This window comes from Rattus norvegicus, chromosome X (assembly GCF_036323735.1).
Source record: "Rattus norvegicus strain BN/NHsdMcwi chromosome X, GRCr8, whole genome shotgun sequence".
Classification (NCBI taxonomy): Eukaryota; Metazoa; Chordata; class Mammalia; order Rodentia; family Muridae; genus Rattus; species Rattus norvegicus.
This window is the reverse complement of record NC_086039.1, coordinates 103,815,629-103,842,350: the sequence shown is the minus strand read 5'-3', so window position 1 is coordinate 103,842,350 and position 26,722 is coordinate 103,815,629. Positions and strand designations below refer to the sequence as shown.

Below are 26,722 nucleotides of genomic sequence, written 5' to 3'. Positions count from 1 at the left end.
AAATCTTAATCTACTTTACCCAGAACAATCCTGAACACTAGGATTTGGTGACATTCTCCTGTACAGGTGTCCAGAACAGTATTTTTTTTCCAAAGTGAACATTCTTGTTACTTTTAATTTAAACTTGCTTGGATAAGTACTGAGTTAAAATACAAACCTCATAGGAAATCTGCCCTCATTTTTTATGGAGGAGAAGGAGGAGTCGGAGTTACTATATCTCAACAAATGAAACTTGTTAATCAGTTTAATAAAGCCGATGTGTTCCCACAGTGGATTAGACTTTGTAACAAAGTGATGTAGTTCTCTGACCACTCATGCAGCACTTAGCATTTCATTTCTTCATGGGAATGCTCAAGTTTACAAACACTGAAGTACAGTGGCTGCAGGTGTCGCCCAATCTCGAATATGCATGCAAACTAAAACTGATGTTACGTGTCAAGTGTCACAGAGTGTGTGTACCGAGACCAATCGGAGTGGGAGCTTAACGTGAATGTGGAAAAGCTTGAAGCAGTGTGGTAAGTAGCAGCTGTCCTTCCAGTCTGCGTGTTAATTCTGAAGTCTCTGATGTGATATCAACTCTTCAATTCCTCAAAAGGGAAATAAATGCTGTTGATCGCATTTTGATTTTATGGTTAATCTCGTAACGTGTGTTTCTCTGTGTATCAATGGGGTTAACATTTTTTTATTGACTAAGCCGCTAAGGTTTTAGATGTTTATAGTCACCTTCCTCAGAATCTCATAAGTCAAGATGGTTTCTCAAAAGAAAATGGTTAGAACAGTCTAAATGGAATCAAATATGTACTAGGTAAATTTTGTAGACTTTTCCACATATCTAAAGATTAGATATTAAAGGATTATTTATTGACAGTCACCATGAATCTAATAATATCAATTTATTGCATCTGAAGTCAAAATGCTGTAGCTGAACAAAATACATGATTGGTCTCATTTATTGTTTCCTTGCAGAAATTCCCACAAATTACCTTAAAAATTAAATTTGGAGAGTGTTAAATAAGATCTTTTTTAAACTGTTTTTTCAAATTTGTTAAATGTAACTTTTGAAAGTCAAACACATTTTAGCTGGCTAATGTATCCCAGTGAATTAATACCTTGTATACTTAGTATGTCAGATAGCCCCATGGATGTGATTCTATTAAGAAGAATGTGACAGAGCAGTCACTCGCTGATTGTGTAAAAAAGCTTCAGTGGTTTTATCCAAGAGTCCCAGAATCTTTTGGAAAGTCGAAGCTGCTGTCTTGACAGTTGACCTGTTGTTGGCTGAGGTCATGGAGGACTTGTGCTGTCTGTGTGGGAATGGATGCTGTGGAACAGAAAGACATTTTCCCAGCTTTTGCAAAGACTCTCTAGATTGAGTGACTTAGAAAACTTACTTAAGTGAATAAAACCCTTTGGTAAGGGTTCAGCTCACACTAGACATGGAGTACTACTTACTGCTGGCATTTCTGCATTCTCTTCAAATATTTGGCATGATACATCTCACCGCACCTTCCCTGAATAGGTACCGTCTTACTTTTGACCCATTTTCATTAACATAGTACTAGTTTGTATAGCAGAGTAAGAAAAATCTGTGGTTTGACCTTTACATCCTGCTACCTCAGTGAGGAGATTTCTTTTTTTTTTTTTTAAATTTTGTCACAGTACCATTTTTAATGTTTTAGGCAATAAGTTATAATATAAGAGGTTTGATCAAATGTTGAAATCAAGCCGTGTGTGTGTGTGTGTGTGTGTGTGTGTGTGTGTGTGTGTATCTTATTGATACTAGAGGACTACTCACGATGAGGATAAAAGGTAATTTTTTTCTAGATAGAAATGAAGATCAAGAGAAATCTATATGTAAAATTGAACATTTGCCACCACCTACTTAAAAAAAATTCCTTGCATCATAAAACTAGGCTAATTGGTGTGGCAAACAAAGCAGTATATTTTCTAAAGTAAATTCTGCATTGTATCTTGTTTAAAAAGCCTTAGCATATTCACCGTTACCGCAGTCCTGTGGCATTTGTGGAGTAGCCCTGTTTTGGTGCTGTTGGAGGAGATAATTATAGAAAGCCTGTACCTTGCCTCATATCAAGTTGCTGTGGGTCTGACAGCATCAAAATAGCCAGCTTTGTTGGAACTCAGGATGAAGATCAGAGTTAAGTGTTAGCAGAAGGCAGGAGAAGAGATTAGAGCACTCACAGTGACTAAGAAAACGAAACCAGAAATTGAGGCAAACAACAATAAAATCAAGCCCACAGCCAAATTTAGTAAAGAAGTCCCAAATTACTCAGAAGTGAATCGAGGGGACATGGCTAAACGTCGCATGCTAAATGGCAGGAGTTGTACGACGATGCTATGAGAAGCCACGTGCCAGATTGAACAACCTACACAAAATGGCCAAATCCCGGTAAGCAAACTGCAAGAGCAGGCACAAGAAGAACTAGAAAATCTGAGCAGGCTAGGCCAAGTGTGAACCAGTTAGAAACTCAGAGTCTAGGACTAACTTTATTGCTGAAGTCTACCAAACAACTCAGAATTTGCACGAATGCTCCAGTCACCAAAAACTTGCAGAGGTGGAAACACTTTCCAACAAGCTATGGAAGCAGAACTAAACCAAAATAGGATAAAGTCCTAGACAAGAGCTACAGAGTAACATCTCTTTTTTTTTTAAAGATTTATTTATTTATTATAGATGAGTACACTGTAGCTATCTTCAGACACACCGGAAGAGGGCATCAGATTCCATTACAAATGGTTGTGAGCCACCATGTGGTTGCTGGGATTTGAACTCAGGACCTCTGGAAGAGCAGTCAGTGCTCTTAACCGCTGAGCCATCTCTCCAGCCCCCCAGAGTAACATCTCTTAAGAGAATATATTACCCTAGCAAATCAGGGGCTGCAGAGATCAATCAGCAGGTAAGAACACTTTCAGAGGATCCATGTTTGTTCCCAGCACCCACATGGCAACTTACAGCAGTAACTAAAGTTACAAGGAATCCAACACCTTCTCTAATATTACTTCCCTTTCTCTCCAGAGCAGTTTTTAATGTAAGAAAAGAACAGGAGGATTTTATACTGTGGCAGTCAGTTAAAGCTGAGAACTTCAAAGGTGGAGTTAGTGAAGTGTGGCTGCTCATAAACTACTAAAGTACTACTGCGCATGCCTGGGATTTTACCAGCAAAAGTTGTCATGAAAGAAGTGTTCAACCTTTGACTTCTCACCTTGCTTTAATACGCAGCATTCTAAAGTCTGAACTTATATTTTTTCTAGTAAAAAGCTAATTTCTCTGCCATTATGACATTTATCTCTATACCTTTAACTATGACCTTTTGACAAATTGTTTATTTCCCCAACTCCCGAAATGGATTTTCTCAGCAAGAGGACAAGAATTACTTTGCCTTTAGGTATATTTATTTAAAGAAAATAGTTAATAGTACTCAAATTGGATTTCTGTCCATCGCCAACAGAAGCTGCTGACCTCTCTGGTTGAATTAGGGAAAAGCTGGAGGAAGCTGAGGAGGAGGGCAACCCTGTAGGAGGACCAGCAGTCTCAATTAGCCTGTACCCTGAGATCTCTTAGACATTGGACCACCAACCAGGCAGCATACACCAGCTGAGATCAGGCCTCCAACACATATACAGCAGAGGGTTCCTGGGTCTGGGCTCAGTGAGAGAAGATGCACCTAACCCTCAAGAGACTGGAGGCCTCAGGAAGGTTAGAGGCCTGGTGGGGTAAGTGGGGTGGGGACATCCTTGTGGAGACCGGGGAGTGCGAGGAGGAGGTCTGGGATGTGGAAGAGTCGGGAGGTGCATCCTGAGGGGAATAAAATCTGGAGTGTAAATATAAATAAATATATAATTTAATAAAAAACCAAATTATTTAGATTTAAGGATTTTTCTAAATTTACCATGATGGTGAACGGAAATATCCCAATTTGATATTAATTTCTGTATTTATCTATGAAAATATTTTATGTAAAATTTAATTGTACATTAAGGTAAGTTTTTACATTTTATGAAGATACATATTTAACAAACAATTATTTTTGCTAGGTGCTGCCAAAGATATTTTGCAATAGTGATTAAACGTTACTTTGCATCGGTAAAAATAGTAATTATGTGACTTGTCTAAAAGTACAGAACTGAAAACTAAGACTGTCCCAATTGTCACCATACAGTGAAGCTAGGCTGTATTTTTTAATGGTAGAAGGAAAACTTAAAAGGTTAACTATATTTAGGACTAAAGAGATGGCTCAGTGTTTTAAAGCAAGTGTTGCTCTCGCAAAGGACCAAAGTTTAATTCCCAGCACTCACATGGTGGTTCACAACCATCTGTAATGTTAGATATGTTGCCCTCTTCTGACCTCCTCTGGGACCAGGCATGTACCTACACATACATGTGGGCAAAACATTCATAAACACAAAAAAACACTATACATCTAAAAGTTTTTAAAAGGTTAGCTATGTTTGTTAGTGGTTTGTGGTGTAGCTGGTTATTTGAATATTCTTCCCTCCTTCCATATACTTTCCACATTGTCTAGACTGTATGGGTGGGTATTCCCATTATGGCAATAAACAAAGTTTATAAAAGGTTACTCTAATAAAAACAAGGGCAGTTGAAGTAGTAACAAAATGAAATGAAATGAAATAAAATATAATAAAAGGCTTTGATCTCCAAGTTTCAGGTTTTAGTCTTGGTTCTCTAAAATGCGTTTGAGACGTGCTTAAGATGTATAAACCCCTGGATCTCTACCCACACAGAATGATTCCTCCTCTTATTTGGATTTGCCACATGATGTTGAAATAAAAAAAAATCAATGAAGATCACATAAGAGATATGACCTCATCCTGCCTAAGATGTCAGGATGTTTCCTCATCCATAATGAAACATTTTATGCAAATTACATCAAAAGTTACATGTTATGGGGCTGGAGAGATGCTTCAGCAGTTGGGAATGCATACTGCGCTTCCAGAGGACCTGAGTTCAGTTCCCAACACTCAAATAATTCAGTTCACAATCATTTGTTAATCCAGCTCAGTACTGATCCAATACCTCTGGCTGCACACACACACACACACACACACACAGACACACACACGCACACACACACACACACACAAAAGTAAAACAAACTTTAGAAAAACAAATATTTTGGAAATATATTTTAGAAGATATTCCTTTCCATAAGGTAAGCTGTTAGAAACTTTCAAGTCTTTATTCTACCTGTAGAGACTTTGTATGGACTTTGTTATACCAAACTGTGTCCTCTGTAAATAATTTTTTTCATTTCATTCTCCAAGTATCTTTTAGAGAAGAAAACATCAAAGAGTTGTGTTAGTGTCACAAAACCCTTGTAAAATAAACATGAAGATTAAATGGTAGTTTTAGCTCAGAAGTTTGAAGGTCAACACTACGACAGGACAGATTATTGCTTTGGACCTCCGGCACAAGTGCTGGGTGATGTGGAGGGAAACCTGTACTGGATAAATGTGTTCATACCATCAGCCAGCAAATTGAGAAGGTCCTGGTATCCTAAAAGCCCTTAAGGGGATTATTCCTAATCATGTAAGATCCTCCCATTAAGCCTTATTTCTTAAAGGTTGTACCACTTGCCAATAGTGTTTTCCTGATGCCTAAGGCTTTACCACACAAACCTTTGGGGAACACGCATTTAGACTATACTGTAGTATACATACTACTGCAAAATGGTACTGATAGACACGATTTTCTAGGTTGTAAGGATTTTGTAGATTGTAGGTCTGGAATAATTTCACTCTCTAAGTGCACATTTTTAGTTGCTTGGTATTTTGCAATTAGGCAAAATTTGAAAGAAATACTTGAATATAACAATTTGACAAAAATGTTACCTTTTCCTGTAAAGAGAAGCTTTTTAAAAATGAGTGGTGGTAACTACACTTATCTGTGGGAATAAGGATAAGATTCAGAATGTACTTAGGAATTATACTTTTCTAGCAAAATGGTGGTAATCGAATCTCTTGTAAGATCCATGACCTCACGAGCTGTGGGAAGTTGGCAGGTGTCTAGCACCAGGCATGGTTTCCCTCTAATCGAGTGGGCCTTAAGTCCAATTAAACACCTGCTAGGTACTCCCAACATGTGACTACCATTTATTGGGCCTTTATGCATATTTTATCATTCTGGTCATTGTTGTGGTTCATAGGTCCCATGGCTGGTAGGACTATTAACTGCTTCTGTCCTTTGGCACCTTGCATAGTATTTTCTGGTACCATTGGAGCTAGACCACAGGAAGGGAGCTTTCATATTAAATACAGGTCAAATGACCTGAGTCCTGTTTCCTAAGTGTGTGGTATGTTGAGCAGTAGGGGCCCACCCTCAGTCTCTCAGAAAAAACGAAGGAAAGTTGACACAATCTATATTATTTTGGGGATTACTCGAATTTCCCTGTTGAACCATTTGAAGGATTTCTTATGCATGGTACTGGAGTTTTTGTTAGTCTATGGTTATTGTGGGAAGTTGTGTCAGCCCTTCAGAATAACTTACCTCAGTGTGTGTGTGTGTGTGTGTGTGTGTGTGTGTGTGCGTGTGCGTGTGTGTGTGCGTGCGCGTGCGGGTGCGCGCGCACGTGTACACATTTACAATTTTAGGTGAACATAAAACAATAAGTTTCCGTGAGTCTTTATCAGACCCCCTTGGTGTTATTTGTCCCTACTCCCTTCTTCTCCTGTACTGACCTCCCATTCCTTCCTCATCTGGAGCTCCCTCCATTTCTTGTTTCATATAACCTGTATCCTGATATTACCCTCTCATTTCCATGGTCCGTTTATCCTTTTTCATTTCTGTGGCTACTCCATGTTATATTCACATTCAATGATACAGAGCTGGAAATCATAGTTGAGAGTGGATATGAGACATTTGTCTTTCTGGGGCTCAGTTACATCACTCAGCATAATCTTCCCTAGGTCAATCCAGTTACCTGGAAATTTTTGTGATTTCATTTTCTTTGCAGATGAACCATATTTCTTGCATATATGTATCATATATTGTGGTGCTGTAAATAGGTTTGGCCCCCATAGATTTATGTGTCTCAGTGCTTGGCCACAGGGACTGGCACTATTAGGAGGTGTGGCCTATTGGAGGAGGCGTGGCCTTGTTGGAGGAAGTGTGCCACTGTGTAGGCAGGCTTTGAGCTCTCTCTCCTATGCTCAAGCTCTGTGTAGTGTGGCAGAACCTCCTCTGGCTGGCTGTGGAAGACAGTCCACTTCTGCTGCCTTCGGATCAATATTTAAAACTCTAGTCTTCTCCAGCACCATGTCTGCCTGCATGCTGCCAAGTTCCTACCATGATGATAATGGACTGAATCTCTGAAACTGTAAGCTAGCTTCAATTAAGTGTTTATTTTCTTTTATAAGAGTTGTCTGGGTCATATCGCTTCCTTACAGCCGTGAAACCCTAACTGAGGTGTGTGTGTGTGTGTGTGTGTGTGTGTGTGTGTGTGTGTGTCTGTGTGTCTGTGTGTCTGTGTGTCTGTGTGTCTGTGTGTGTCTGTGTGTGTGTTCTTTATTTAGCAAGTCTGAGTCCTTTATTTAAGCTAGTGACCAAGAGCAGGCTCTTGCTACAAAACAACTCTCTGCTCAAAGGTAGGGCAAGGCTTTTTAAATGTACTTGTACATTTTCACTGTCCACTCATCTGCTGCAGTGCATTTAGGCTAATTGTGTCTCTTAGCTATTGTGAATAGGGCATCAATGAACATGGCTAAAAAATATCTATGGGGTGGGATGTTGAGTACTTTGCACATATACCAAGGACTTAGCTGGTTCATGTGGTAGAATTATTTTTAGTTTTTTGGGGGGGGGGTTCTTCATATTGATATGTAGAGTGGCTACACAAATTTACATTCCGATGAACAGTAAATGAAGGTTTCCCTTCCCCACAAACTCATTTGTTGTCATTTTTTTTGCTGCTCTTAACTATTCTTAGCTATTTCTGTTAAAATGAAATCTCAATTTTTTAAAAAAAATTTTTCTATTTCCCTTATTGCTAAGGATGATGAAGGCTTTTTGGCGTATTAACAAGCCATTTTACTTCTTCTAGTGAACTCTTTGTTTATATCGCCCATCCGTTATTCAATTTTGTCATTTGTCTTCTAGACTCTTTGCTTTTTTGAGTTCTTTATATATTCTGAATATTAATACTCTGTCCAGTATATAGCCGGCAAGATTCTTTCCCATTCTCGGGGTTTCTTCTTCACATGACCAATTGTTGTTGTTGTTGTTTTTTTTTTTTTAGCCCTGCAGAAGCTTTTTGATTTTATAAGGTTCCGTTTATCAGTTGTTGGCCTTAATTCCATGGCTAATGGAGTCCTGTTTAGAAAGGCTGTTTCTACACATATATCTTGTATGGTACTGCCTATGTGTTCTTCTAGCAGTTTTAGTATTTCAGATTTCAAAATGAGGTATTTGATCCACTTCTATCTACTTCTCTGTAAAGGGTGACAGACATAGGTCTAATTTCATTTTTTTGCATGTAGAAATCCTGTTTTCCCTGCACCATTTGTTGATGATGTCTTTTCTCCAAGTATATATTTTATTGCCTCTGTTAAACATCAGACGGCTGTAGTTACAACTACTCATGTATGGGTCTTATAGTTTGTTCCATTGTTCTACTTGTCTTTTTTTGCACCAGTGCCATATTAATTTTTATCACTATAGCTATGTAATATCTCTTAAATTCTGGAATCGCATTTCTTCCCATAGTCTTTTTGTTCAGGATAGCTTTGGCTATTCAGTTTTCTTTTCTGGTTCCATATATATTTTAGGATGAGACAGTCATAGAACAACTGGATACAATGTAGAGACCATCAAATCATGGTGAGCCCAGCCCCAGTAGATGCATTTACATCACAGCTCCTGCACTTATGGCTCAGGGAACATCAGTAAAAAGGTGGATGTGAGTTTGTGTTACAGGCCATGAAGGAAAGCTACAGACTGCCATCAGTATAAGACCATGTTTGAGTCCTTTATTGAAGCCAGTGACCGAGAAGTCACAAAGAACTCTCTGCCCAAAGAAAGGCAGGGTAGGGTTTTTAAAACCTCAAACCACATTTATATCATACTAAAGGCAATCAAGGCATCAAAAGCCTCAAAGGTTCAACTAAGTTGGTTGAAAACAATTATTTTGATGTTGAAAAACAATGGAGTCCAGAAAGCTATATGTGTTCAACAAGATGTGCTCAGCAGGGGCTTAGGAGCAGTTAGGTGAAGTTAGCTAAAACTAGAACAAAACAAAGTTATTTTGGGCAGTTCAGTTGTAAGAGTCAAAGTAGCTGGAAGTCTGTTATGAGCCTACATTTCCTAGAAATGGCTGTGTAAACAAGACCTGAAGAATGGAATTATCAATAAACATGCTAGGGAAATCTCATGGAATCACATACCTGGACAAGGATCTATAGGCAACTGATACCTTCTAAGAGAAGGAGTTAGCTTCTCTACAGTTGAGCCTACTAATTGCTTATCCAATATGAAGTGATCAGCCTTTATACCATATACACAATAAAAATGGCTTTTGCAGGCCATAGTTATATATTTGTAGACACATATATATGTCTGTGTGTGTACCAATAGTAATCAGTGATGAAAAAGTTAAAAGTTATTAATATGAGAGTATTATGAATGAGGAGGAGCATGGAAAGAGTTGTAGGGAGTAGACTTAGGGGTCAGAAGAAAGAAAGGGAAGGGGAAAGTGATGTAATTATATTTTAACTAGAGATGTATGAAATAAAGTGTAAAAAAGTTCACATATATTTACTATTCTAGTGTAATTGGGCTTCTATAATGGAATATCTTAAAAGCTGATAATTCATAAACACAAATACTGCTTATGGTTGTGGAGGACAGTGAGTTCAAACCTATGATAGCAGCATGATAATAGTATGTGGAAGTGGTCCTCTCTCTGCTTTAAAGAAAAACCTATCACATCATCATAAGACTGAAGTGGTGACAATATAGACATGCTCCTTAAAAGCTTTTCATGGAGGTGATAATCCAACCCCTAAGTCCAGAGGTTCTGTGGCTTAGTCACCTTTCGATGGCCTCACATCTTAATATTATTGCACATCTGAAGCCATAGAATTTTCCAGTTTATAAAAAGATTTACACGAAGCTTGCTGAGATAGCTAACTAGATTGAGCTGCCTGATGCCAAGACTGAAGACCAGAATTTGATCCCCTGAGCCAACACAGCAGAGGGAGAGAACGGCCTCCTTTAAGTTGTCCTATGACCTTCACATGCACATGTCCTTGCTCTCACTCCAACTCTCATTCTCTCCCACATACATATACACACAAATAGAAAACTGGCCATATACTGTTGTATAAAAAAATAAATTCTTGATTTGGCAATTTATTTTTGTAGCTATGTGTTTTTCCTATATTATATTGTCTTCACCTAGATGTGTACACACACACACACACACACACACACACACACACACACACACACACACACACACAGAGAGAAACAGAGAAGAGAGACAGAGAAGAGAGACAGAGACAGAGAGAGTGAGACATAAACACAGAAAGAAACAGAGAGAGGTAGAGAGCATCTGTTCAGTTCATTCAGTGGCCAGACTTCATCTCACAGACCATGCAGACAAAAACTGAATTGCCAAAAAGTTTGAGAAGAATTTCGAGAAAGTCTGTGATTATACTAGAATCTAGATCCCTTTTCTTCCCCCCACCTTCTTGGAAAGAGGCCTGACAGGTTTGAAACTTCATTCCTGTCTATAATCGAGACATTTCTCCACAGTGACAACTTTCTCTCTAGTCTCACTAAAACATCAGAACGATTCAATAAACTTTGCCAGTTCCTTTATTTCCGGCTTTTCCTCTTTTCATCTCTCTCTCCTTTCCGGTCTCTGTCTCTGGAATAAACTGAATGTAAGTTCCAACCATATGACACTTTTCAGAACATTTGGGTACTTTGTTCTAACTTAAGAAAACAAAGGGTGTTACTTGACTCTACTCAAACCGGACATGAGGGGCTCACCCTTTGCCACGGTTCTGTTCTACTCTCTTTCCCAAGGTAACAGGTGAATATCTCCAGACATAACTTGTACCCCATTAAGCCTCCACAACTTCAATCAGCTGGTGATTCTAAGATCAGATAATTTCTTGAGGAGTTGGGGAGGGGAGAGTAAGTAGATCTGATGTAGAACAGAAGTACAGTGCCTGGTTCATAGTGGGCACTCAGAGCTCTCAAAGAATAAAGAACACAGTGTAATGTAGCCAAAACAGATCACGGAATGCAAAGTTCCGTGCATTTGTAGCAACAAGTACCAGAGTTTCAAGGCTTTAGACTCTAGTTGGCTTCTGGTATAGCAGTGGTTCATTGTGAAAGAGCTCCCTGGGTGCTTCGCTGGTAGAAACTTTAGGAGGCAGTAAAAACAGGAAGTTGGTCTACTCTGCCCACCTTCCGAGGTCCTCCTCCCTATGCTCAATGGGATGAAACTTCCGGAAAGGGTTTCCATCTTGTAACGGTTGTTTGAAGCCTGCTGTCTTCTTTCTCAGCAGCTCTCTTCAGTTTTTCAGCTCTAGACCACACAGAAGAACACAATAAGAACATTTGTGACAAGGTACTTCAGGACCTACCATGGGTGAGTTGCTGAGCATGATGTGTTTGCCCAGAAGTTGGGGCGGAAGTGATGCTGACCTTTCTCTTATATGTCACTTAGGTGACCTCTTTAGGCAGGAACAGTGTGGAGTCGGGGTGGCAGGACTCCCTAAGCTGTGTAATTTCCCCTCTCCAGAAGACAAAGATCAAATGAGTATTGAGGAGATTGTCGTGTTTCCCTCCTCCCCCATGGAAAGCCTCCGTTATTGTGGCTCTAACTGAAATGAGGTGCCACCCCCCCTCTTATCCCTCTCCCCCACCTCCAGTTGAAAAGAAAGATTTGATTAAGCTTTGGATCATTTCAGGCCTAGGATCTGAGAAATAGAAAATATGACCTAAAGTTTGGTTTGGTGGAAATTAATATTCTTTGGATTCATACTAGTATTAGAAGAGGGACAGGGAAGCAAACATTAACATTGAATCCAGTTGAATCATTCGGAACACTGCATTATCCTTATAGAAGTACTTGCTTTATGGCCTGTCATGTGAACTGTTCTGAAATGTTTTACTTGTGTGTAGGTTTTCACCTCAGTTAAGCCCATTTGTTATATATTTATGTACAAATATAAAATCATATTATATATATGCATATGTATGTAAATGACATCTCAGGATGTTCTTGAATTCCTGGACTAAAGTGATCCTTTTGCTTTACACGCCTCCCCCCCCCCCAAGTATTTAGGACTACAGGCATGTGATACTGTGCCTGCTTTGTTTTTCATATTGTTTAAATATTCCTCCTGCAAATGAACTATTGTCTGATAGATTTATCTGTTATTTATTTGTCCACTTATTTTTTCCTCCAGTCAGTCTTCTTTCTTTATATTAAGACATGCATGCAAATACAGATTTGAAAACTCTCTTCTTGCTAATTGAAATTTTTATCACTGAAACATCCTTTCCTCTACTGTTTCATCCCTCTCCCCTTCTGCTCCTGTTTGAGACAGTGTTTCTTGTAGCCTCATCTGATCTTGAACTTGGGTAGGCAAGGATGACCTTGAACTTGTGACTTTCTGCCTTTACCTCCTGAATGCTGGAGTTACAAAAAAATACCATCACCCCTAGTCTGTGCAGTGCTGGCCATGGAACCTAGAGCCTTATGCATGTGAGGGAGAAAATACACTCCTAGCCCATAGAATTTCTTTCTTTAAAATGTGCTTTTTCTTTTTCCAGTACAAACCTGTAGTTGCATAGTACAAAAATGATATCTATTTTGTTATTTTATAAATATTTTCAATGCATATATATAATTATTGTTGAATATTACTACTTTATTGTGTAGCAGAGTGCTAGAAATGGAGAGATGGCTCAGTCACGAAAAACACTTGCAGAATAATATGGGAAATGGCGTTTCAGTCTTAACAGTCATGTAGCAAGAAAGGCTTCCTGCAGGCAATTGTAACTCTGACTCTGAGAGACCTGATGCTCCTTTCAGTCCTCTGTACATGCATGGAAATGCCTCCACACACATGTGTGCATAGACTCACATAGACAGACAGATATACACAAATTCATTATGTGTGCGTGTAAACACACAAATCTTAAGAAAATAATGTTAGAACTTATCCCTGCTATCTTAATGGATAGCCTATCTTATACACATAGATTATTCTTCATTCATCTCCCCCTCTCCAGCTTCCAATCTGTGGTCACCACATCATACTCTCTATTTCCATGAGTTCAATTTTTAAGTGTCCATATGTAATTGAGAATATTTTGCCTTTTTTAAAAAAGTATTTATAATTAAATTTATGTATTTAAAAGATCATTTGACAGAATCCTTCCTTTGCTCTCAGATGGAATCTCACTATGTAAGCCAGGCTGGCCTTGAACTTCCTCAGTAGCTAAAGCTGGGCTTGCATCCTCATTCTCCTGCCTCAGTCTCCCACATGGTGAATTTCAGAGATGTTCTACCATATGTAGCTGATGGAATTTTTTTTTATGTAATCAGACCTTTTCTGCCTTCAATTTTGAATCATTAGCCTACTTTTGATTAAATCATAGGTATAATTTGGTCCAAATACATTATTTTTTTGCATGCCCTCAGACAATATATAAATATTACAACATTATCGTTATATTTACCCTCACCTGATTTGACATGGCATTTTCATTATATGTGAGATATGCTTACCACATCCCCTTTACTATTTTCCCATCTCTTTTTCTTGTCTTCATTATAATATAGATCCAAGATACACATATATGTCCCAGAAAAGTTATTGTATTATATAATAAGTACTTAGATTTGCCTACAAATTCATCAGTGCTATTGACTTTCCTTTACCGCACAGATGATAGTATGTAGAGCAGTTGACCTTGAACATGTGCCAACCTTTTTTCTGTCTTCTAGGGCCTGGTATTATGTGTGTGCTTTCAGACCCCAAAGGGATGTTTTATTTTAAATATTCATTCATTCACTGACTGTATGTATGTGGGTGCATGTTTGGAAGTCACAGGACAATTTAAGGAACACAGTTCCCTTCCCCCACAGTGTGGGTCTAGAGAATTGAACTCCAGCTGTCAGGATAGGTGGCAAGCCCTTTACTATCTCTGAGCTATCTCCCCAGCCTGTTTTCTGTTTTAGTTTAAAAATTTGAAGATTTATTTTATGTTCCAAGTGTTTTGCTTTCATGTATGATTGTGTGCCATGTGTGTGCTTGGTGGCTGAGGCAGTCAGGAGAAGACATTGGATCCTCTGAAACTGGAATTACAGATGGTGTCAAACCACCATGTGTGTGCTGGGAACCGAACTCCTGTTCAACACAATAGTAGCAAGTCCTCTAAAGTGCTGAGCCATCTCTCTCTCTCTCTTTTTTTTTTAATCAATGCACACTTCTCTTCTGTTAATAGTTTTATTTGAGCTTGATGTTTTTTTTAATTTGCAAACTTCTCAACTAAGATCTGTTAAATATACTTAGCATATTTCCTTTAATTTTTTCTCTTCTCTTTTTCTAGTCTTCAGGATAATATATGAGCAAGATACAACCTGTATGTTTTTGTTCTGCTTCATGTTATCTCTTGTCTAGTTCTTCTTTCAGGCAGGGAGTTTGCCTTTGATCTTTGAACCATAAAAACAACTTCCAACATATTTTTTTTTTTTACTATTCTTCAAACAGAAGAGAGAGTGAAGATTGAGGAATGAAACATAATTTGTCTCAGATCACTCAGCGTGAGAAGGGCAAGATGGTTAGTAACATCACAGACCAATTATTCAACCCAAACTTTTACCACTGTGTTTTCTCCTTCGCTGTGAGTGTTCCCTCTCTCTCTCTCATCTTCCAAGGAGTGGAAGCACTGTGAAATATTTTGATGTTTTTTACACTGCTCACAGATTTTTTTGGGGGGTGGGTTATAACCTTCATTAGCCATTATATTTTTCTGCAATCATTTTTTTTAAATTGTTCCTTGATGTATTGATTTTAATTTAAGAGTCCAGGTCTGAAACTAACCCCTTCCGAAGAAGAATGAGATGCCGACGTATTTTCCGACGGAGATTTCTCAACTCGACTGAGTACATCAGTGACACGATGCGTACTTCATTTTATCACCAGCAAGATGAAGAGCTAGCAATGAGTAATGCTCCCATGTATACTCGAAGAAGATAGTAAGTGACCAGTCAGAATGGCTGAAATATACCAGTCAGTGAAATCCATAACACTGTGGTTAAATATGTTGTTTACATCTCCCAGTGGTTGAGCATCCTTTTGGTAACACTGGTACAAGTGGGGCAAATGGTTTATTGGAGGATCTCTAAGTGTATTTGGATTATTTTTCCCTTAATTTTTCACAGCACTCCATATGGCATTCTGTCCCATCATCAAAGAATCAATTTACATAAATGGGACCAAATGAATGTTAATATGGAGGAGGGCGCAAAACCTCCAGAGAGAAAAATGGAGAGAGACAAACAAGATGACACTTCAGAGAACTGGTTCAAGGTCACAGTAAGTGCCCCAGTAAAATGTATCTAATATTTAAAAGAAGGATCAAGAGGAGTTGTGTTTAACGTGTGTAGAGTCATTAGGTGCTCTTCTGGGTGCATAGGAGTTGACAAAGGAGCCTACATGCTACATCAAACAAGGGAGGAATCAGAAGGAATATAAAGAGATTAGGGTAACTATAGAGAGAAGGCAGGAGGTTGTGTATAAGCAAAGAAAGAAATAAATGCTAAGGAGATATAATAACTCTATATTAGAAGGCTGTTTTGCTAAAATTGTATGTATTGGGAGAAGCTGTTGTTACTGTGTCTTTGGGGTTCTTGTTAAAGAAAAAAGCTAGGTCTGCTGCAGGTAAGGTCTTTTATTATGGCCTTTTAAATGAAATTATGTTTATAATTTCAAAAATCAGGGAAATAATGCAAAGTAAATGAATTCATTCAGATTTTAAAAGAAAGTGGATTTAAATATCTGAATTATCAAAGGAAACCACCCAAATGAAAGGAAAGGCAATTTGGGAATCAAGAAGTAATGTAAAAGAAATAATGAAATTTGTCCAATCTTTAGATATTGCTTTAAAGCTTGAAAAAATATGCTTGGGTCTTCTTATTTTTATGTCTTTCTAAAAGGAAAATTTACAGATAGTAAACCACATGCATTTAAAGTATATAATTTGTGGGCTGGAGAGATGGCTCAGCGGTTAAGAGCACTGACTGCTCTTCCAGAGGTCCTGAGTTCAATCCCCAGCAGCCACATGGTGGCTCACAACCATCCTTAATGGAATCCGATGTCCTCTTCTGGTGTGCCTGAAGAGAGTGACAGTGCACTAATGTGCACAAAATAAAAGAAATACATTTAAAAAGAGAGTCCAAAAAAGTATATAACTTAATACTTGGCAGGCCGTCTATGAAACCATTATCCCAGTCAACATGCCTATCAAACACATCGAGCATTCATGTCTCCTTTTATAATTGTTCACTTTTTTCCCGTTTTTTCTTTATTAACTTGAGTATTTTATTCTTTCCTCTCTGCCCCATGTCATTTAAGCAACTCCTTATAGTTTTCTACCACAATAGATTTGTTTACATTGTTTTTAGATTTCTTTGTAAACAGACTCATAGAGTATTTTGGGATGAGCACTATTGTTTGATTAAGTCAAATTTTCAATTGGAATTTGCTGATGTCTTCTTCCATTCTTTTTTCATGTTTGATCCTAGATTCCCTTTGGCATAAAATATGATAAGAAGTGGATGCTGAATTTGATTCAGAGCCAGTGCAGCATCCCTTTCACTCCAGTTCAGGTAAGAGAGGACCTAACAGAGGACAAGAGGAAACAGGACAGATGAGGGACTCTGTTAACCATAACAGTTGTCTGAACATTCTATTTATCTCACCCTTATCCTTGCAGTTTCACTATGAAAAAATGCAGGCCACTTTTTTTGTTGATGATCCCAACATTGCCTTTATGCTGAAGGCTATCAGTGACAAGATTCGAGATGAGACTGATAATAAGGTATGTGTTAAGGCTATCACTGAAAAGTTGTGAGCCAGGGGACAATACATTATATGATCCTGGGGCTTCTTGGTTCTCAGTGCTAACACGGACTCTCATGGGTTCACTGCAGATATCAATCTTCATCAGCCCCTGTGATGAACCCCACTCGGTGACAGAGCTGAAATCAGAAAAGATGGATCAAAAAAAGGTAATGTAAACTGAAGGCCACTTGTATACCCACAGCCAGGCCTATCTCTTTCTCCGTCTTTTTTATCACTTCAGCCTCAGAGTCACATAACTCCATCTGTAATTCTGCAGCTGACTATGAACCAACAGTGTGATACTTCTCAGCGCATTCTTAATAGGCAGAGACTCTCCTTTGACCAAGGTATGAATGGTAGAAGTGAGTCTAGAGGAAATGAGAGAAGAAGAATCTCATTGAGATGGAAATGTAGGAATTGTAAATCCAGGAGGGGTTGGTGCTGGCACTGTCTCAGTCTTCTGATTACCTGTTCTTGCCTCCTGAAGATTTGACGACCTATCCTACTGACTTGGTACTGAGTCCTAGAAGGTATATGACTCCTTCCTTGAATATCTCTGAAGAGGACGTGACCCAGGTAATAGTTTATCCTTGTTGCTGTTTTTAAGAGTAAGACTGGAGGGATTAGCTAGTAGTTAGATTGGTCTCAGATATTCCCTGCAGTAGCTTTAACTTTATTTTCCCCGTCATAGCTTTTGCCCTTGAATCAGAGTTACAGCAAATCCTATCAGCTGTTTGGCTTGCTTGATACTATATGGCAATGGCCCCTACTATTGACAAACTGAATTTCTATCAAAAATGAGATAAGGCATAATGCTGAGATCTTTCTTTTTTATTTTAAATTATTTTATTTGTATTCCAGTTGTTGCCTTCCACTCAGTCCCCCCTCCCACAGTTCCTCTGAGAGAGAACAGAAGTGATCACCAGAGTGTTGACAATAGGCAGGGAAGTGGATTTACTGGTGATGGAGCAAGGGAAAGAGCTGAGGGCTTAGACATCTTTTGCTTCACTTCTCTTAATCCATGCATTTGTTCTCATGATTACAGGCAAACTCTGAAGGAAAGATGGCCAAGGAACAAGCCTCAGACATAGAAGAGATATGTGCAGTCAAAAGCTCTCTGAGTACTACCATGCCGGATAAGTCCAGTAACATAAAGTCAGTTTATCTGCAAGAGGATTAGTTCTGATTCTCTTGGGGGATCAGATTCACTCTCCCCTCTCTCTATATCTTCAGCTGTCCCTACAGCCCTCCATTCCATCTGACCCTCCATCGTTTCATTTAATCAGGGGTGTGATTCCTACGTCTGAACACATAGGTGATTCCAGAAAGATGGCATTCCTCCTCTAGCCTAACTGGAGCTCCCCTTTTCTTACTCCTATGGAGTCCCTTTGTCTGTCCCAGGTTGTCCCAAAAGCTCTGTTATGCTAGATGAGGCCAGGAGTTCTGAATGATGCTAACATTACTTACTCAGGGCTACTGTTGGGGGCTCATTTCTCCTTGGAGGGAAACATGGGTTCTCTGAATCGGTGATCTAGAAGTGGGCCAATGGCAGGGAGCAGAGGGCTTCCTGGAGCAAGAGGCCTCCATTCTTCCTTTCTTTTTTATCTACCTACCTTGCTCACAATCCTACCAAATGTAAAAGAGGTTCTCTGCATAGCCTGAGAGAAGTGAATTGATTCCTTGGATTAAACTGAAACTCAGACATGCACAAATAGAAAGGGACCTCCAGGAGAGAACATAGTGACCATAAGAGACACCTGCATCTGGGGAATGTTTTTGTCTCTCAAACTCCTTCATTGTTTCTAGAGTAAGTCCAGCATACAATGGTACCCAATACTGTAAAGTCTTGCCTTTTCTCTTGCTTTGGGTCCCTGGAGCATCCTAGGGCAAATGAAGGAGCAGACTGCTGCAAAGGAGCCCTTTTAACTGCAGTCTATGTCTGAATGGGGAACTGCCTGTTGGTCATTTCCCAGAATCAGATGTTAGATTCAGATTTGCAGGAGTGGCCCCAAAGATGCACTACCTGATAGAAAGCTTATGCCTGAGCCTCATCATGTAGGTCATATCCCGCTGCTGGCACTGAGAAAGGTAGAGAGTACTGTCATCTCTCATTCTTGTTGTGTGGCTTCATTTTTGTCCTTCGCCTCCACTCTCTTGGGTTTTCCTGACATATCCGTCATCTACTTTCATTCCCTTTCCAGCACCATCTCCCTCACTTCAATTACTGAGTCCTGAGCCATGCTATATCCCTGCCTGGCCCAGATCTCTACAATGGTGGTCACCAAGGGGTCCTGGGCTCCCATCCCACATCTTGCTCACTGCAAATCTTCCTCTTGTGGGGACTCTAAGGAGGGGGCAAGAGTCCTTTGACTCCGGCTCCTCCAATGTGGCTTCTTGTGATGTGATCCTGGATAAAGGAACCAGAGCAGTTAGGAGCCACCCAACAACATAAGGAGAGGGGAGTGCAGAGGGAAAGACAAGCCTCTTTCTTGTAGGTCATTCCACAAAGAGGGGATTTTTACTTTCAATTATATTTGTATGATTTTCACAGTGTTCCTATATTTATGTCAATAGATGAGTGAACCAAACATGCCATCTAACTCCTATATTAATGGGATACTATGTAATGCTTGTATACACATATTACTGCATAATTCTTAATAAGGCTACTTTTTTTTGGTAGTTCAATTCTGGAATTGTTTCCCAAGTTACTAAGCCTGGTAAGTGTGTTCTTTGATTATTGATTTCTGTAACTGGGACTGACACTGTAGCCAATCTTTTACAGCTAATAGGTCTTGCTCAAGTTAATCTTTCTGAAGCTGTGCATTAAGCCTCAAAGAGATAGGGTGAGGAGATTCAGATTCATAGAGGAACTTGCCAAAGGCAAGCCATGCCAACTGCACTACTTCCAGTGACATTCCTTATTTTTCCCCACGTGGAGAGGTTTAATGAAAAAAGAAGAGGTGAGGAGAGGAAAGGCTGGCCATGAGCACTTGAAGGGAAGGGGGAGATGGGGAGAGAAGGCACAGGGACAGAGGGGAAGAGAGCAGAGAAGTGAAGAACAAAGAGAGGAGTAAGAGCTCCAATGATGTTCCTAAGGCTCTTGTAAACCCGTCCCTTTCTTTCATCATCCAACATCACCTTCCAGCTGTTCATTGATTCTCTTGCCTCCCACAGGATGGACAGGAGTCATGTAAACCAGCTCTCTGTGGCCCTGAAGATCAAAAGACCATATCAACGTACAAGGTGAGGAGATAGGTTTAAATTTGTGTGTAAGAATGGGTGAACACCTACATCTCATTCACTTTTATTTCAGAGAAGTTTTTTTGAATCTGAGTCCATAAAGACACTGGTCCTACAGTTCCTGCAGCAGTAAGTACCTCTGGGACTCTGACAAAAGGGAACAATGGGGGTGGGGGAGGGGTGGGTATAAGATTATAGCTTCAGTTGATAAAACTATGAAATCTTATTCTGGACCCAAACCAATGAGATTATCCCACTCTGTCATTTTCCCAAAAGATATTACTTCATCTATGACAATGGAGATCGGGAGGGACTCCTCAATGCTTACCACGCTGATGCTTGCTTCTCATTGACCGTCCCTTTCAGTACCATGGACTTATCCGCGTGAGTCGCACTTTCAGCTCAAACTGTGACCCAAATCACAGCACTCTGTTCTCCAGCAGATACAGGAAATCCCTTGGAACCATCACACTGGACCACCACAACTGTTTCCTCCTTTTCTTCTAGGAGCAGCGTGTGTGAGTACGTCAAGTATAGCAGAAGTATGAAGGTTCTCAAGGATCCTTGTAAGTGTGTGGTGGGCAAGATTGGGCAGGATAAAGGGGGGATAGAAGGCACAATCACAGATGCTGGAGGTTAAGGTTCCTGTTTTTGCCCTCCCTATTCCGGCCACATTTTCTTGACTTCAATCTATCTGTCTGTTCCTGGACCCTTTAGTGTATGTCTCTAACTTGGGAATGCTGTATGTGCAAAGCATTGCAACTCCAAGGACACAAATCTTTCTGTTTCCTTCTTTACAGATATGCGGAAGCAGCTGCTAAAGCACAAGAAATGTGACATTATTCACTTCCTTCGTGCATTGCCCAAAACTCAACATGACTTGACCTCCTTCTCGGTGGACATATGTTTCCAAACAGTAAGCACCTACTGCTTCCATAGGGCACACCGCTTACTCAGAAAGCTGGCAGTGAGTTAGGCAGGACCCTGAGTCCCTCTGTGCTTCTTCCCTTTCAGGAAAAAACTCTCTGCTTCTCTGTTAGTGGGTTGTTCAAGGAAGGTGAGTGCTGGTAGAATCCCGTCTCCAGATCCCTAGTTGCTTCCTGACCTGGACTTGTATCTCTGAGAATTTCCCCAGCTCCTCTCACTGTGTGCCCTCCCTTCTGTTCTGCTGCCTGCAGACCATCCTGGTCTGACTGTGCCTGTCTGCTGCACAGCTCCTGGGTGAGGGAGAGCACATGGGTTGCAGGATTGGTTGGCTCTCATTCCAGATCCTCACTCTGTGACTTTGGGCCAGTTGCTTAGGCTCTGCATTTCCCCCTTTGCAAATGGTGCTATTTACTCCCCACCCCAGACAGATGTGAATCAGAGCCCAAGTGAACATTGGACGTTATTTTTCACAGGGTCCAGAATGTGGCAGGGGATCCATCGATATGAGTGGATGATGCCACTTGTTGCCCCCACCCCCATTTCCACCACAGACCCCTGACTCCAAGCCAATAGTTGAGTGGTCCTGGGCCCTTGCAGCATAGGGCCCTGAGTGAGGGATGTTTTGCCAGGGTGCAAAGCAGGTGTAACTATAATAAGGATGCTTTGTCTTTCCTTGTTCTCAAAGTGGAGGGCAGCTCTCAAGGGTGTTTTCATGCCTTCACTCGGATCTTCGTTGCTACCTGGGACAATTCAGAGTAAGTGCTGGTTGTGAATGGGCACTCTCACCCCAGCATGGGGCCATCAATATGAGAATGTGGTGGTGCAGTTCTTGGGGGTATTACTTATATTGTGGAAGGTCAACAGGTAGATTCAAGGAGTAAGGCCAATGTAGTGTTAACTTTGGGGTCAGACCAGCAGGCTCTTTCTTGCTATAGTACTCACTTTTTTTCTAATTTGTTTAAGTCACATTGCCCATTTATAGCTGTTTCCTAAAGATGTTGTTTATACTGTCCACTCTTTTTAGTTGATAAAAGGCAAGATGAGAACATAAAACCATTTTCACTTTCTCCTCTGCCCCACCTCTGGTTTTCTGAGACAGGGTTTCTCTGTGCAACCCTGGCTGTCCTGGAACTCCTATGTAAACCAGGCTGGCCTTGAACTCAGAGATCTGCCTGCCTTGACCTCCTGAATGCTGGGATTAAAGGTGTGGGCCACCACCACCAGGATAAACCATTCTTTAATTAAAGCTGAACCTGTCATTCTAGTAATATAGACAGTCTGCAACAGTGCACTTACTCTCTGGGGTTATTATAGATAACCAGGGATATTGGAAACATTGGTTGTTGAAGAATGACAGCATGACAGTTGTTGGGAAGAACAGTTTTGTCTGTTCTTCCATCAATCTCAGGGAATGTTTTTCCTCTAGCCTTTGTATCATCAATGACAAGCTGTCTGTGAGGAATGTCTATGGGTTTCCCAGTGCCTCCAACGCTGTGGACACATGCTCCTCCAGCCGTTTGCCTTCCCTCTCTCAAGATCAACAGCAGATGATGCCAACATTCTGTTCCCAGTCTGGCGTGAATGTTGAGAGGTCTCAAAAGTGAGTATTGTGTGTACATGGTAAAGTGATGTGAGGTTGAGGTAGGAGAGTGAGTTATGGGAACATACAGGCTTCACTTCTGTATTTTTTTTTTAAGATTTATTTATTTTATGTACAGCATTCTGCCTGCATATGTGACTGCAGGCCAGAAGAGGGCACCGGATCTCATTACAGATGGTTGTGAGCCACCATGTGGTTGCTGGGAATTGAACTCATGACCTCTGGAAGAGCAGTCAGTACACTTAATCACTGAGCCATCTCTCCAGCCCTTCACTTCTGTATTTTATTTCATTTACTTTCTTACTGAACAGTTACTTCTCAGTAGACAGTAAGCTAAGTAACCATTTAAAATAGTTATTTCATCATTCCCTAAAAATCTACAGACCCTGTTCATTTAATAGGTGACATTTGTATTTTCAGGAATTTGCTCATATTATAGCAGAAGGTTCATTTTTCGCAATTCCTTGGAATAGGTGTAGAGCTGTGTTTCTGTCACATAGATCAGGAAATGCCTTTGTGTTTGTTGTCAGTGTTATCTTTTCTTGTTGGATGATCCCTGTTCATCTTCTATCGCAGATGCCTTCATGATGACCAGTGGAATTACAACAAAGCCATACAAAGCTTTGCTTTGCTCAAGGTGACATTTGCAAATTCCAGTCAAGTGAGAAAAGGCCAGGTGGCCAGGAAATGGTGCTAGTGTTCTGATATCTGCTCATCTCACAATTGTTTTCTTTACCTTCTCCAGGTAAAGGACACGGTCCCAGAGGACAAGACCACCCATACAAGTCCAAGATCCTAAGAACAACACACCAAGAAGAAATTCCTGAGAGTCACCATCTTATTTCTATTTATTTATATCAAAAATCCCTGCTAGACTATGGAGGAGTAGTGTAAATTTCCATGTAAACAAACTGGGGTATCTAGTTTCACCCTAGAAGCCAAAGCCTATCTTTTAGAGCAAGCACTCATTGAGGATTCATGCTTCTTATATTTTCTTTTATTATAAGTTTTATTAATTTTGTTGAGCATTTAGTATTTGTATAATATATTCTGGTTCCTCTCACCCCTCACCCTGTCACATCTTCTTCCTACTTCTGCTCATGTTCCAACTTCCCTATAAGCCCTTGTCTCGTATTAATGTATTTTGATTTGTATTGGGACCACCCAGCAAAACAGGGCCGACTATGTAACTATGTGTTTGGAACTATCCATCGAGGTACCTGTGGGCACATAGTTAAAGACAGTGACTGTCTTTCCCCTAGAATTCTTCTGTAGCCAATAGTTTAGCAGACAGAGCTAGAACCCTCACTTTGTGGTTGACTAATGAGAGGCCTGGTCTTGTGCAGGCCCAGTGGAGGCAATCTCAGTTGCTGTAAGATTGCAATAATTGTAACATGCTACGAAGATACTATTGATGTTTCTGGTTATGTTAAATCCATTCAAAGTCCACTGGAGAAAGAGCATATTATGGGAATGAGGACCTCCAAGGTAGTACTGCTACACATACTGAAGTTCTAGACTCAACCAGAGGGTACAGTTCTGCTCCTGAAGCCTGTATAGTTTCATAGGTTGATCATCCTCTCTACACTTGTTCGAACTGAGTTCTGAGTGCCTAAAGTATTAATCGACTATTTCATATAGATAATATTCTTTTTTTAGCCATACACATTTATTCAAAATTAAAAACAGCATAATCGGTAGGAAATATCATTAAAGAGCACATAAAAGCCTATGAAGAAAAACCATCCCCTTATATGTGATTGTCTTACTATAACAATCTTTGGTATGAGAAAATGAGAGTAAGGAAACTGTTACTGACTTTGTACTTATATTGAATGCAATAATATGCAGGAAACGTAGGAAAATCTGTTCAACCACTAAAATAAACAAAAGTCATAAATATTGAGATAATTTAGAAAAGGAAAATAAAGGTTATTATTTTAAGGGAACACATGTGTTTCTATGTATGTACACATAACTGTATATATTTATTTGGATGCCTTTAGTTGTCTAAAACTTTTTTTCCCTCCATCTTTATTAACTTGGGTATTTCTTTTTTTTTCTTCTTTTTTATTAACTTGAGTATTTCTTATTTACATTTCGAATGTTATTCCCTTTCCCGGTTTCCGGGCCAACATCCCCCTAAGCCCTCCCCTACCCCTTCTTTATGGTGTTACCCTCCCCATCCTCCCCCCATTACCACCCTCCCCCCAATAATCTAGTTCACTGGGGGTTCAGTCTTAGCAGGACCCAGGGCTTCCCCTTCCACTGGTGCTCTTACTAGGATATTCATTGCTACCTATGAGGTCAGAGTCCAGGGTCAGTCCATGTATAGTCTTTAGGTAGTGGCTTAGTCCCTGGAAGCTCTGGTTGGTTGGCATTGTTGTTCATATGGGGTCTCAAGCCCCTTCAAGCTCTTCCAGTCCTTTCTCTGATTCCTTCAATGGGGGTCCTATTCTCAGTTCAGTGCTTTGCTGCTGGCATTCGCCTCTGTATTTGCTGTATTCTTGCTGTGTCTCTCAGGAGCGATCTACATCCGGCTCCTGTCGGCCTGTACTTCTTTGCTTCATCCATCTTGTCTAATTGGATGGCTGTATATGTATGGACCACATGTGGGGCAGGCTCTGAATGGGTGTTCCTTCTGTCTCTGTCTTAATCTTTGCCTCTCTATTCCCTGCCAAGGGTATTCTTGTTCCCCTTTTAAAGAAAAAGTGAAGCATTCGCATTTTGGTCATCCTTCTTGAGTTTCATGTGTTCTGTGCATTTAGAATAATTTGCATTTGGGCTAATAGCCACTTATCAGTGAGTGCATACCATGTGTGTTTTTCTGTGATTGGGTTACCTCACTCAGGATGATATTTTCCAGTTCCCTCCATTTGCCTATGAATTTCATAAAGTCATTGTTTTTGATAGCTGAGTAATATTCCATTGTGTAGATGTACCACATTTTCTGTATCCATTCCTCTGTTGAAGGGCATCTGGGTTCTTTCCAGCTTCTGGCTATTATAAATAAGGCTGCTATGAACATAGTGGAGCATGTGTCTTTTCTATATGTTGGGGCATCTTTTGGGTATATGCCCAAGAGAGGTATAGCTGGGTCCTCAGGTAGTTCAATGTCCAATTTTCTGAGGATCCTCCAGACTGATTTCCAGAATGATTGTACCAGTCTACAATCCCACCAACAATGGAGGAGTGTTCCTCTTTCTCCACATCCTCACCAGTATTTGCTGTCACCTGAGTTTTTGATCTTAGCCATTCTCACTGGTGTGAGGTGAAATCTCAGGGTTGTTTTGATTTGCATTTCCCTTATGACTACAGATGTTGAAAATTTCTTTAGGTGTTTTTCAGCCATTTGGCATTCCTCAGCTGTGAATTCTTTGTTTAGCTCTGAACCCCATTTTTAATAGGGTTATTTGTCTCCCTGTGGTCTAACTTCTTGAGTTCTTTGTATATTTTGGATATAAGGCCTCTATCTGTTGTAGGATTGGTAAAGATCTTTCCCCAATCTGTTAGTTGCCGCTTTGTTAACTTGGGTATTTCTTATGTACATTTCAATTGTTATCCCCTTTCCCGGTTTCCAGGCCAACATCCCCCTAACCCCCCCTCTCCCCTTCTATATGGGTGTTCCTCTCTCCATCCTCCCCCCATTACCGCCATCCCCCCAACAATAACATTCACTGGGGGTTCAGTCTTGGCAGGACCAAGGGCTTCCCCTTCCACTGGTGCTCTAACTAGGCTATTCATTGCTACCTACGCAGTTGGAGCCCAGGGTCAGTCCATGTACAGTCTTTGGGTAGTGGCTTAGTCCCTGGAAGCTCTGGTTGCTTG

The 26,722-nt window shown here is 40.2% G+C and overlaps 1 protein-coding gene across 6 annotated transcripts; it reads left to right on the top strand.

Annotated features, from left to right (window-relative positions):
* The first annotated feature begins 312 nt into the window (after positions 1–312).
* On the top strand, positions 313–24,843 carry Nxf3 (nuclear RNA export factor 3). 6 transcript variants are annotated; one of them, XM_039099640.2, is made up of 22 exons: positions 313–515; positions 11,551–11,633; positions 14,770–14,839; positions 15,083–15,257; positions 15,444–15,597; positions 16,806–16,889; positions 16,997–17,101; positions 17,214–17,291; positions 17,402–17,471; positions 17,612–17,700; positions 18,170–18,279; positions 19,808–19,844; positions 20,302–20,370; positions 20,441–20,496; positions 20,644–20,751; positions 20,875–20,933; positions 21,168–21,283; positions 21,382–21,424; positions 21,980–22,049; positions 22,721–22,894; positions 23,471–23,531; positions 23,640–24,843. In XM_039099640.2, exons 4-22 carry the CDS (start codon positions 15,118–15,120, stop codon positions 23,691–23,693), a joined length of 1,677 nt encoding a protein of 558 aa, XP_038955568.1. In that variant the 5' UTR covers positions 313–515; positions 11,551–11,633; positions 14,770–14,839; positions 15,083–15,117; the 3' UTR covers positions 23,694–24,843. The 6 variants fall into 6 exon arrangements, with proteins under 6 accessions (XP_038955568.1, XP_038955567.1, XP_008771633.1 ...); XM_039099639.2 differs by having other exon boundaries at positions 11,548–11,633; XM_008773411.4 differs by lacking the exon at positions 14,770–14,839.
* Positions 24,844–26,722: the final 1,879 nt, after the last annotated feature.